Source organism: Rhinopithecus roxellana, chromosome 18 (genome assembly GCF_007565055.1).
Source record: "Rhinopithecus roxellana isolate Shanxi Qingling chromosome 18, ASM756505v1, whole genome shotgun sequence".
NCBI classification, from domain to species: domain Eukaryota; kingdom Metazoa; phylum Chordata; class Mammalia; order Primates; family Cercopithecidae; genus Rhinopithecus; species Rhinopithecus roxellana.
In genome coordinates, this window is record NC_044566.1 from 28,774,981 (window position 1) to 28,787,733 (window position 12,753).

A 12,753-nucleotide genomic window follows, 5' to 3' on the forward strand; every position below is an offset into this window, starting at 1 on the left:
GAATTATTTCTGTTGTCACAGTTATTTTTAAAAACCATTTATCTGTGCCAGTCTATGCCCAGGATGGCATTCTAGCTTTCCAAGCCAATCTTGGCGATGCATTCTTAACCCTTTCTGATATAGAACACTTAACAAAGTCTATATGATAAAAAGCGTTGGCAGTAACCATCACACAGGCATTGAATGCTTATTAACAACTTATGACTATAATGTAAACATGCCAACATTGTAGGTGACTTTTTCAAATGTGGAATAGATGAAGTAGAAAAATAGTCTTTTGTTGTTGTTGTTGTTCATGGATATATGAGCTTTCTAGGAATAGATGAGGTTCCAGATATTTTTCAAAAACAGTTTGGAGAGTTCTGCAAAAGTGGTAGACAAAAGGAAAAGTAGGATGAGCATCATAAGTAGATCATTTTGTGGGCTAGGAAAAAGATTTATAATCTGGGATAATTTGATAACAGCTGAGTTTTGGTGCAGGAATAACTGATCTTGTCTGCATGGTAGGGAAAAAGTCCTAGTTCTTTTTTCTTCTTCCCTTCCTTCTTTCTCACATTGAAATAACTTAAAATATCGACAGTCTTATCACAGAGAAATCAGAGAGAGGTGAAAATGGCAAGGCTACTTGGAAGCTTGGGGGAATTTAAAGAGATTAGCTTTCATATTCGCTAGTGATTGTCAGTCACTGGCATGTGAGAGTTTTATTTCATTTATATAAAGTGCTGGCACCATAACGATTATTTTGACTTTACCAAGGTGACTTCAGACCATTTAAACACATCTGCTAACTTTTTAGGAGAAATGACTTGTCTAAATTCTCAAAGTATTTAGACTTAAAATATTGATCAATTGATTTCCACCCCTGATGTAAATGATTTTCATGCTTAAATAAGACAGTATCTCAATATATGTATTAAAATCAGTATCTCAATATATGTATTAAAAGCCTCCCACTAACCCACCTCCAAGAAAGCAGAAGCCAAGACGTTGGTTAAAACTTTTTAAGTTGACTCTATCATAACTGAGTAATGGTTGATATCTTAGACTCAGGCTGCTGCTTATGCATTTTGCATGATGGATAGAGCCACTTGAATTCAATATTTCCAAGGACTTCTGATCCTTTAGGCACTGATTACAGATTACATCTTACGAGATTCTCTGGTGGGAAATCTGCTGTTGTCATTACAAGATTCTGAATATACCACTGAGTTGCTCTTTCTCTTTTTCTCCCCCAATGTTGTAAAGAACCCAAAGCCTTGGAAGTCCGAGTAAAGTTAATCAAAGGACAGACAAAAACGAGAAAGGGTAAGTAAGTCTCCTACCTTGATGGGGCTCTTTTTATTCAGGTTAGCTTTTTATACCTCATTAGGAATGGGAGTGCTATGCTTTCCTTTGTGACAGTGAACTCTTGTACTGCTTTGACCCATCAGACCTAGCAGGCAAAAGGAATACGATGAGTGCTGTTTCCTTCATAGGACCTCTGATTTGAGTTACATTGAAGTAGGTGCAAGAAAACCCGCTACATAATCTCTTATTCCATATTTTCTTAAATAATTAAGAGATGAGTCAAATTTTAATTTAAATTAAGAAATATAAAGGACAAAATTGCACAGTGAGAGCCACATTGAGAAGTTTTTCTAAACTGATTTAGACTCGTTTAAATGAAATGCTGTTGTGGCAATTAATAAAGGTAAGTTAAGGATAATTACATCAAAGCTCTTCCTGGTCATTTTGTCCTGAAAACACCTGACACCACATTCAGGGACATTCTTGATTATACAGATTTCAGAGAAAATTGTACTGTAACCTAACTGACAAGTTTTGGTGTTTTTTTCAAAGAAGACAGGATCGCGAATCTGTTGTTAAAGTGAATGCCAGGATGAATAAAATGAGCAGAAGGTGAGAACTGAACAGATGTCTCTAAATATTGGTTATTTTCTCTCATATTAATTATGTGATATTGAGGGCATCACATCTTTGTTTGGCTTCTGTCTTCTGTGTCTAATCCCTGGTGCCCTGATCTTCACTTCAAAGAATCTACATACAGTATATTCGATCTAAATTTGCATTTACATATAACCCAATAAAATCCTAAGGATTAATTAAGCTGAGTTATTGATAGGCAATTTTTATCCTAAAAGCCAATTTAATGTCAGTATAATAATTTTCTCCAAAAGCTTGAATTAATCATTGGGAATACAGAAGATGTATGTGTCTAATATTATGGGAATGTTTTGAAACTGATATAAACCTTTTTTTTTAAAGAAGTGAAGACATTGATAATGCTATCAAAGTAAATCCCAAAGGAAATGAAAGTACCACTGGGTAAGAATAATTAATGTCTTTAATTATGGTTTCTGTTACATGTCAATCAGAAGATAAAATAATTTGACTTTTTAGCTTCATAAAATATTTTATTAGCATGGAATTAGACAATAAAGATAGGCCTCACGACCATCCCTCCTTGCCCTCAATAAAACCACTAACTTTTGAAGCATTGTCTTAACGTTTGATAGTAAATTGCCTTTTTGCCCAGAATTTGGGCTTTGATTTGTCTTCAGAGTAAGTGATCAAATTGAATTTTTTGTGCCTAAAGAATGCACAGTCTTGACAAAATCGTCAAAGCGTATTTCCAAAATGACAGAGATGGCCAAGAGTGAGCCATCATTGAAGCTCTGCTAATTCAACTTCTCTAAAGCTCTGCTAATTCAACATCTCTAAGGGTGGTGGTCTCAGGAGGCAGCCCAGGGGAGGCTGGGCTGGCACACACAGGGGTAGTGAGGACCTCCCACCATTTTGTCTCCTGTTCAGAGCTGTGTTGACATGGCAATGGCACCCAATCACAGTGCTTCTGCCTTCCCCTCCTGCCCCTTTTAGATTCTGCTTCTGCCTTTTATGGTATCAAAGTATTTTAATGGGGTGGCCTGTGTCCCCCTGGGGAGTGAATCATTAATTTTTCTACTATGTGAGCTGTTTTTTCTTGCCCTTTTTTGCTCACCATAATCTACTCTGAAGGAACTGATATTTAAAAGGGTTTGGGCTAGGTAGATAACTGAGTTTATATGAAAGTATACATTCTTATTCTTTTAGTTAATATTGTTAAATTATTGTTATTATGAAATTATGATTCTCAACATTATTCTTACTACTTAAAAACAGAATAGGCAATTGTATCCAGTTTGTTGAGTAGAAATTTATACTGTCTGGGTCCGGTGTAGAACTTAGTCTAACTTAATGTTACTTTAATGCTGCCTGCTTGGAGTGTTCTAACAAGATATATCTGAAGACAAAGTTGATTTTGTAAAATAACAAGTTTCATATATATTTATGCATTCTGAGAATAAAACAAAAAATCACATTACCAACAAATAAGCAACCTTAAATGGTCTTCATCTCAATTTATATGAGAATAATTTTCATTTTCATTTAGAGCTTTAAAATTTTACATTGATATAGAAAACTTGTATATTTACCACTTCTTAATTTTTCCAGCCATTATTCATCTGATTAGTGCTATATTTTAACGTCATTCATTAAAATTAATTTCCTTTTCCAAAGAAAACAAGACCTCGATGGGCTTATTAAAGTGGATCCTGAAACAAATAAAAATATTAGGAGGTAAGGCATTTAAAGTTCTCCTCTCCCCTTTGTTTGGCATTTAGAAGCACATTAGAATTTTGAGTGTTGGTATTCAGGACAGCAAATCGGAATTCAGGCCAAAACAAACTGAGCTCTTTTTTCTCTAAACACCTTATATTAAGTAATTCTGTGCAAGTGATACACCTAAATCTCTAGCATTTTATTCTTGGGTGAAGTTTGTTATCAAATAAATTTGAGAAATTAAATGAGATTTGGGCTGACCTTCTCTACTGAACTAAATGATTTATTTCTTTGTATGCTAGTGTGAGTACATGTATTAGTGTATGTGTGTGAATATATAAGTAGTGTGTTTATATATAAGTGCATGTATGTATGTGTAAGTGCATATGTATGTAGATGTAAGTAGTGTGTGTGAGTGTATGTGCATGTGTATCAGTAGCATGTGGATTTAAGTGCATGTGTGTATAAACGGGTGTGTGTATAAGTGTGTGTGTGTGTATGCGTAAGTGCATGTGTGGATGTGTATATGTATGATCTACATGTGCGTGTGTGGTGTATTTGTGTTTAGTGTGTGTATGTGCATGTAGTGTGGTGTGTATTTAAAGATGAAGAGCTTAACAAAGTGTACTTTGTTCTTACCCATGAGTTGTCAAGTAAGTCTTAAGAGCTTATATCTTCTTGCTTTTTATTCTTTATAAGGCAGATGGAATATTTTTGAAACTGAATTTGTTGGTATGTTGCTGGAAACAGTAACATATAATTGCATGTAGTTTCCCTTGAATTCCTTTCCATTCAATTATCTCAGTTCATATTATTTGTCAGTTCTAACATGTGTCAAGGATGCCTGCAGACCAGTTGGGAGGGCAAAGGCTTAGGTAGTTGAAAAGCTGGTTTGCACACTGTCAAGCCTGCCCTGTTTGTGTAGGTGTGGCATGGTCAGAGGCACAGCGACCCAGTGAGTTCAAGGCTTGCACAAGCTTGCAACCCATAGATGGAGAAGAAAGCATTGATTTCCTTCAGTACCCGGGTGGTTCAGGGAGGTAACCTAAGGTAGTGAATGCGAGCAGGGAATCCAAAAATCGTAGGTTCGAAATCTGGCTCTATCACTTGCTAACTGTGTCCCTGTACCTCAATTTACTCATTTACAAAAGAGGGATCATAAGATTCTCATGCCAGGCATATAGTAGATACAAGTAATTGTTGCAACAATAAAGATTCAAGTGAATTATATTTTCTTCATAATTTAGTGTTCAAATATTTAATATCGCCTTTCCAAGAAAAACCATGTTTCCTTTTCTAATTTTTATTAAAAATAATATTTCCAGGCTGAGTACGGTGGCTCAAGCCTGTAATACCAGCACTTTGGGAGGTTGAGGCGGGCAGATCACAAGGTCAGGAGATCGAGACCATGGTGGCTAACACAGTGAAACCCCATCTCTACTAAAAATACAAAAAATTAGCCAGGTGTCTCAACCACTCGGGAGGCTGAGGCAGGAGAATTGCTTGAACCGGAGAGTTGGAGGTTGCAGTGAGCCAAGATGGCGCCAGAGCAAGATTCTGTCTCAAAAAATAATGATAATATTTCCAATCAGGACTTATTTTTCTTCACATATTGGTGTGTGTATATGTGGGCATGCCTATGCTCAGGTGTGTATGCATGCATACAAATGTTTTTGTACATGTGTACATTCATGTGCATGCATATATGTATGTGTCTATATGCATATGTGATTGCCTATGTACATGAGTCTGCGCATTGCATGTGTGTACATTGTACATGTGTGTGATTGCATATGTATGCATGTTGCTTGTGTTTTTATGAGTATATGTGTAAATATACACATGTGCTTTTGTGTGTATATGAGTGCATATGTACATGGATGTGTATGTCCCTGTGTGTGTGTGTGAGCGTGTACGTAGCACATGTGTCTATATTTGTATGTGTGTACTTCCTGTGGGCTTTTGAGAATAGTAGTTGTTATTTCCTTTTTCTGAACATAATGAAGTCTGTAGGTCTTTTAAAAATAAAGCAATGGCCTTTTACTTTCTCAGTAAATCCTCGCCAAGCTGATATTTTTCTATTCCAGACTCATTCCTGCCTTAAGGTTTCAGCATATGCTGTTCCCACTTCCTGGAATGCTCAATCCCCATATCATCACCTTCTCCAACAGGTCATTTCTGACCACAGAATATAATTAAGTCACTGTCCTGTTCCCCACCCCCACTACTGCAAGCACCAACCACTCTTTTTTATTTTTCTCATAACATATATTGTTATTTGGAATTGTGGTATTCATTTATTTGTTTAATTGTATATTGCCTGACTCTTCCAAAGTTGAAATGGAAGCCTCGTGAGGTTTAATCCTGTGTCTATATTGTTCACATTTATCCCAGAGCTTGGGGCAGGGTCTGGCCCATAGTGGGACTTTCCAAAACATATATATATACTCTGAAGATATATATACTTTGAGGTATATACTCTGAGGTATGGATATATATACTATGAGGGTGGATTGAAGTAACCCATAATACTGAAGATACATATACTATGAGGTGTTGCTTTACATAAACTCACATATTATTTTACATTATTACATTAATAGTAGATTACTACATTAATCTACTCTTCTTTATGGACTTTATGAACTATGAGATTTAAATAACCTTGTTTTATTATGTGCTTTATTTAATATTTAAAGAGATCAAGTCCTAAAATACAGTTAAAGCAAATTCCACAACCAACACAAAGGGAGGAGTTATAATGCTTACCAGTTTTGTTATTTTTTTGAATACACAAGTCTGGAAATAGCATCCCGGGATTTTTTTTTTTTTCTCAGTCACTGGCCTTCAAATCCCACATACTTCATTTGGGCAGAAATCAACAAGGAGTAATCTGGAGTGGAGTGATTGCTTCTGTGGGGCTAATTGTTTCATTATTTGCATGACAAAGGTTCAAAGTAATTATTGCTACTTTGAGTCTGTATATCACATTATCAGACATCTGGATACAAATAAAAGACTTGAATCAACATGTAGTTGCTTTCAAATATCTGTATCTTTGATGTTGTATAGACAAAACCTTGGGGCTTTTGGACATGGCCTTAATAGAGTCACAGAGTATGGAGACGCAGTGCAAAAAGGCCTTCCTGTGGGTATTCTTTTCCCTATGTGGCATCCTCTGTAGATCAGAGCAGCATTTATTGCTGCTATTGGTATGCAGAATACACATGTAGATGCAGGGAGAAAAGCAAAATTCCACTAAGATCAGAAACCGACGTATGCTAAAGAGTAACAGCAAACTACTAAAATGTTTTCGATGACTGCATGGAATTTTATTTTATTTCATTTTATTTTCTTTCTTTCTCAGACAGGGTTTTGCTCTGTCCCAGGCTGGAGTGCAGTGGTGCAGTCACAGCTCACTGCAGCCTCAAAAGCCTGGGCTCAAGGGGATCTTCTCACCTTAGCCATATGAGTAGCTGGAGCCATAGGTGTGCACCACCATGCCAGGCTAATTAAAAAAAAAAAAATTATGGAGACAGGATCTTGCTATGTTGCCCAGTCTGGCCTGGACTTCCTAGGCTCAAGTGATCCTCCCACCTTGGCCTCCCAAAATACTAGGATTACAGGAATGAGCCACCATGCCCAGCCAGAGTGTTGTGCTTTATATTACAGTTGATAGATCTTACATTTCAGAATGTTTCAGAACTCTGTAGATTTTAATATTCCTATTGTTTGTTGCCAAATACAACTAGTCAAAATTCATAATTCTAACACAGTTATAAGTACCAGAAGCAATTACTGGGTTGCATATCATAGATTTTTAACAAATTGGTGTATTAATACAGTTTTGTGATAGAAAAAATCTGCTAATGAATGCCAATTTTACAAAATATGGATTCTCCAAAGCTGGTTTTAAAGTTCTACATGTTGAAGGTTGATAAAGAGTATCCCTTCTGGAATATTTCATGAAACAATATATAGAATAAGTTACAAAAATGTTTTGTGCACCTAAAAGCTAAAATTGTAGCATTTAGTGTGTAAAAGTAGAGAGAATCCTAGTGCAGTACTTGCTAGCGGCCAAATGGCTCTGAGACTAAAATACTGTCTCCCTGAGTCTCAGTGAATTTCAGAGATGTACAAATCCCTACATACTTCTGCAGTCACCTTTCACAATCTTCAGTCTTCAACTCCTTGGCATGATCTCAATGAGTTTTTACACTGCTTCTGAGTTTTAATGAACAGCTTTATCTTCTTGTTGTCAGTCTACCGTTGTTACATGTTGTCAATCTTACCATTCCTTCAATGTTTTAAAGGGGCCAGAGTCTTGACAATCTCATCAAAGCGACTCCTGAAGTAAACAGAAGTAACCAAGGGTGAGGACTATGTCTTACCTCTCTTCCTTCCTCTTCCCCATCCATTTGTGGTACTCAGGAAAGAAGATGTGTTGAAAAACCTTTGGATTGGGATCAGAAAGTCTGAACCCCATTACTTACTAGCTTGGTGTTCTTGAGCAAGTCCCTTGAATGCTGAGCTACAGCCTCCTTAGTTATAAAATGAGGATCGTAATATTTGTTTGGCTGGGTACAGTGGCTCACACCTGTAATCCCAGCACTTTGGGAGGTCGAGGCAGGCGGTTTACTCGAGGTTGGGAGGTTGGGAGTTCAAGTCCAGCCTGGCCAACATAGTGAAACCGTGTCTCTATAAAAAATATAAAAATTAGCCAGGCATGGTGGAGTGCACCTGTAGTCCCAGCTACTTGGGAGGCTGAGCCAGGAGAATCGCTTAAACCCAGGAGGTAGAAGTTACAATGAGCAGAGATCCAGCCACTGCACTCCAGCCTGGGTGACAGAGTCAAACACCATGTCAATAATAATAATAATAATGATGATGTTTGGTTTTTGTCACTTGATAGTTGTTAGGAATGAATGAAATAATGGATATAAAATCAATTTTTTAAAGAAGGATATTACAAATGGAAATGATTAACAAAACAGTTTAGTTATAGCTGTAACATTAGATGGAATGCTTAGGGGAACCAGGTGAGAGTTTTTAGCAGATTATTATGTCATTCATTAACTGACTTTTTTAAATGGAGTCTTGCCCTAATTATATGGTTTTATTTTGGGGGTAAATGAGAAACTACGTCAGTGTACCAGTGATTGGTAAGAAGGTCACAAAGTTTAGTCTTTTAAATTAAGAGCATAGTCTTGTATCAATTTATCTCAAAGCTTAATAGTAAAATTTATATCGAGTACATATATCCTTAAAATCGAAACAGCCAATTTATTTAATTCCATTTTTATTTATCATGTTTTTTGTTTGAAGTTCCAAAGACCTCAATGACTTCATCAAAGTGAATCCAGGAACAGAAAAAAGTACTCAAGGGTAAGATTTAGTAAGCTCCCTTTTTTTGTTTCATAGTAACCAATGCCTAAAAGTATAATTAAAGCCTCATTTTGGCTGACTGATGCTGAACCCAATGATCCTTCAAGAGAAGCCGTGTAACCCTGCCTACTTCACATCTGAAATGTTAAAAATTTTGGTCAACCAATTTCTGATACAATGAGAGTACTCTTTGACTAATCAAGAATAAAATTGTTTTCCCACCATGGACAGGACATTTTTATTCATTGATTTATTATTTTTCTCAAGCAGAAGGGATGACACAGTAGAGCGGAAAGAGAACTAGACCGGACCCTGTAGTTGTGGGTATAGGCCTGTCTCTGCTCCTCTTACCTGTGTGTGCTCAAACTAGTCACTTCTGTTCAGGCTTCAGTTTCTCATCTGCAAAGTGAGGAAATGGCACCAGGAGCTCTCTCAATACTCCCAAGTCTAATTCAGTTACTAAGTTCCAATAGATGTTTTGGTGTCATGATAAGGCACAGGCATTCTGCAGCCAGATTACCTAGCTTTAAATCTCAGCTCTGCTACCACTAGCCATGTGGGAAAATTACTTAAGCTTTCTGTGTCTCAGTTATTCCCTCTATGAAACTGGAATAATAATACTTCCTATGAATACTTCCTATGTCATAGGATTGATGTGAGGATTAAATTAGACAAATCATGTAAATCACTAAGAAGAGTGCCTGGCCTGGCACATCAAACATTTTCTATAAGTTCTTATTCATTATTTCTCTCCAGTTTTAGTTAGGTCCCTAAATGTATATTCACAGTCAACACTGAAAACCCCCAGCCCTCTGAGATGATCTCTAATTTTATTATTTTGATAAATATTTTACAATAAAAGTATTTCTCAGTTTTAACAAATACTTGAAACCATTAACAAATACTTGAAATCAGTGGTAAATCTACCACTGATCTGGTTTTCTATGTTTTTAAGGGGCCAAAGTCTCGACCGCCTCATCAAAGTGGCTCCTGAAAGAAACACTACTAACCAAGGGTAAGGTTTATGGAACTTCTCCCCCGTTTTTTTCCTAATCAACTTAAAAACATGATAAATTGCGCAGTGGCTCATGCCTGTAATCCCAGCACTTTGGGAGGCCGAGGCGGGCGGATCATGAGGTCAGGAGATCGAGACCATCCTGGCTAACACGGTGAAACCCTGTCTCTACTAAAAATACAAAAAATTAGCCGGGCGTGGTGGCGGCGCCTGTAGTCACAGCTACTCGGGAGGCTGAGGCAAGAGAATGGCGTGAACCCGGGAGGCGGAGCTTGCAGTGAGCCAAGATCGTGCCACTGCACTCCAGCCCGGGCGACAGAGCGAGACTCCGTCTCAAAAATAAATAAATAAATAAATTGCATCATCCCACCGTTGAGACAACCAATGATGGGACCCAAATCAGCAGATCCTGTGTCAGAAATTTAGTGTTCAAGCACGTGCTCAAGGCTCTCTGGCCATGGGAGAGAGAATTCCTTGAAGTACAGGAATGATCTCTTACCAGTATGAGATTTGTGTTCCATGCTGAGGATTTCCTTAAAAATTAACGGGAATTCCCCATGAGACAAAAACATCATCCCAAACAATTACCCAGATCTAAGTAGCGTAAAGAAAGGTCTTCATATGATAAAAAATTCTTCCTCCTTCTTCTTCCATCACGTATTCCCTCTCTTCTTATTGTCTACCACCCAAACAATTCTTAAAGTTGGGAAGTCATTTAAAAAATTATTCTCAGTTCATTGAAAAAAGAATGACATTTTTCTTTTATATAGAAAGAATTTTATCTAAGGCATATCATGTTAAGTAAATAAACAGGCATAATAAAATCACCAACTTGTAAATGTATATTGTTAAATTAATTTGAACATGAGTTAGATATAAAAGATACCAAAATATATATCTTCTCTCAGCAGATTTCCTATCTTACTTTGCGTATTTGAATACGGTCTATTTTGCAGTATGTGGCTATCAAACAGCTTATTTAGACTAGATCAGAGGTCAGCAACTTTTTCTTAAAGGGCTAATAGTAAATAGTTCTGGTTTCAGGGACCAAAATTGTCTCTGTTTTTAAGTAAGTATCTCTGCCAATAGTGTGAAAGCAGCCATTAGTACCTTGTGAACAAATGGGCGTGGCTGTGTTTCAATAAAACTTTATTTACAAAAGCAGGCTGCAAGTTGGATGTAGCTTGAGGTCCATAGTTTGCTGACCCCTAGACTACATAGTATTTTGTTTGAGCGGGTGAAGAGAGTCAAAGCTGAATGTAGTTGAGATGGAGTCTGAACTACAGCCTACTACCCTACTGCCTCCCCTGATTTGGCATATATTAATACAACTTTAGTTTTACTATTGAGGGTCAGACACTAAATCCAGAAACCATATAATTACATTACAGATTAAGATTCAGTGAAAGACAGTTGCCTTTTCCCTCTCCCAAGATGACTTAGTTTCTAAAGGTGAAGATGGCCTGATTATTCATGCCCTTTCCTTTATAATGTTTGAGGCTGTATTTTGGTAGCCACATGCTGCCATGTATTGCATTTGGTTGTGTGTCTATTTATTTTACTTGGTAGTGAGATTTTTTGAGTTCAGAGGACCTTTTGCTAGCTGTGTAGTCTTGGACAAATTGCCTAACCTCCTTTATACCTCAGCTTTTTTATATGTAATATCAGGATTGTAAGAGTTAATTTCTTCATGAGTTACTACAAAAATTAAACATGATCATGCTTGTAAAACACTTAGTGTTCACGTGCTTATTACACATTATCTATTAGTATTATTATTACTCTTAACAATTTTTTCTTTATTGTTAATTTCCCATAGCACTACTCAATGTGAAGAAGATAGCAAATAAATTTTCCTGAGAGGTTGAATCTTATGAAATTACTGACATTCAACTATTTTTGACCAACAAAATGGCAATTTTAAACAGTTCAATGTAATAGAATATAATAATTAACATGGAAGGATACGCACGTGATAAAATGAATCTATAGATTAGTCTTAAGGATTAGTTAAGATATAAGTCTTTCCAATTATTTTCTCTCCAGGATATATAACGTATCATCCAATAATAAAGTATATCAAATTAGGCTTCCTATTCAGGTCTTTGGTGTTAGGGTTGGTATCATTACTGTGACAACAGCAGCATCTCTGTAGAGCGATGAATGCCTATTTGAGTGTTTAGAATAGAAACATAAATTATATAAACTGATCCGTTGCTCTAATTTAGCTTTGCATGAAGTGTGATTCTGAAGTGATTTAATATCTTGGGGTAGTGTGAATATTACATATTTATATTATATATATTACCTACATAACTTAGAATCAGAAAATGACTTTCTTTTCTTTTCTTTTTTTTTTTTTTTACAAAAAATCTCAGCTTTTGTTTGTTGTGGAAGAAGGGGAGCAAGGAACATATGGATATAATGAATAATTTCATATTTTCTCTCGTTCATTATAACCTCCAGAAAATATTCTAAATGGTCTAATTCTGCCACACAGATAAAGTATGTAAAATAAAGAGTTTTAGGAATAATTCTGCTTTGAGGTTGACTTGAAAGAAACAAGAATACAACTAAATTAAATTATCATATACACAAATGTATGCAAGAAATGAATTGATAGTAGCTACCTGTTTTTACATAAGGCTAAAAATTTAAGTATAGATGAAGTTTTAAATTAGCAACAATCATTTGGTTAATATTAAGTCTGAAAAAATATACAAATTATTGGATTTTAGTTGACCTAGTCAGCT

At 36.2% G+C, this 12,753-nt stretch overlaps 1 protein-coding gene across 7 annotated transcripts in view; it reads left to right on the forward strand.

The window, feature by feature from the left end:
* SCEL (sciellin) overlaps nucleotides 1-12,753 on the forward strand; it is a 111,511-nt gene that overhangs the window by 64,816 nt on the left and 33,942 nt on the right. For 3 of the 7 annotated variants that reach the window (XM_010360531.2, XM_030922375.1, XM_030922379.1), the window contains 7 exons: nucleotides 1,246-1,305; nucleotides 1,840-1,899; nucleotides 2,266-2,325; nucleotides 3,559-3,618; nucleotides 7,914-7,973; nucleotides 8,926-8,985; nucleotides 9,941-10,000. In XM_010360531.2, the coding sequence (XP_010358833.2) occupies nucleotides 1,246-1,305; nucleotides 1,840-1,899; nucleotides 2,266-2,325; nucleotides 3,559-3,618; nucleotides 7,914-7,973; nucleotides 8,926-8,985; nucleotides 9,941-10,000 (420 nt within the window). The remainder of the gene's footprint in view (nucleotides 1-1,245; nucleotides 1,306-1,839; nucleotides 1,900-2,265; nucleotides 2,326-3,558; nucleotides 3,619-7,913; nucleotides 7,974-8,925; nucleotides 8,986-9,940; nucleotides 10,001-12,753) is intronic. The other 4 variants (XM_030922376.1, XM_030922380.1, XM_030922377.1 and 1 more) reach the window with 3 other exon arrangements.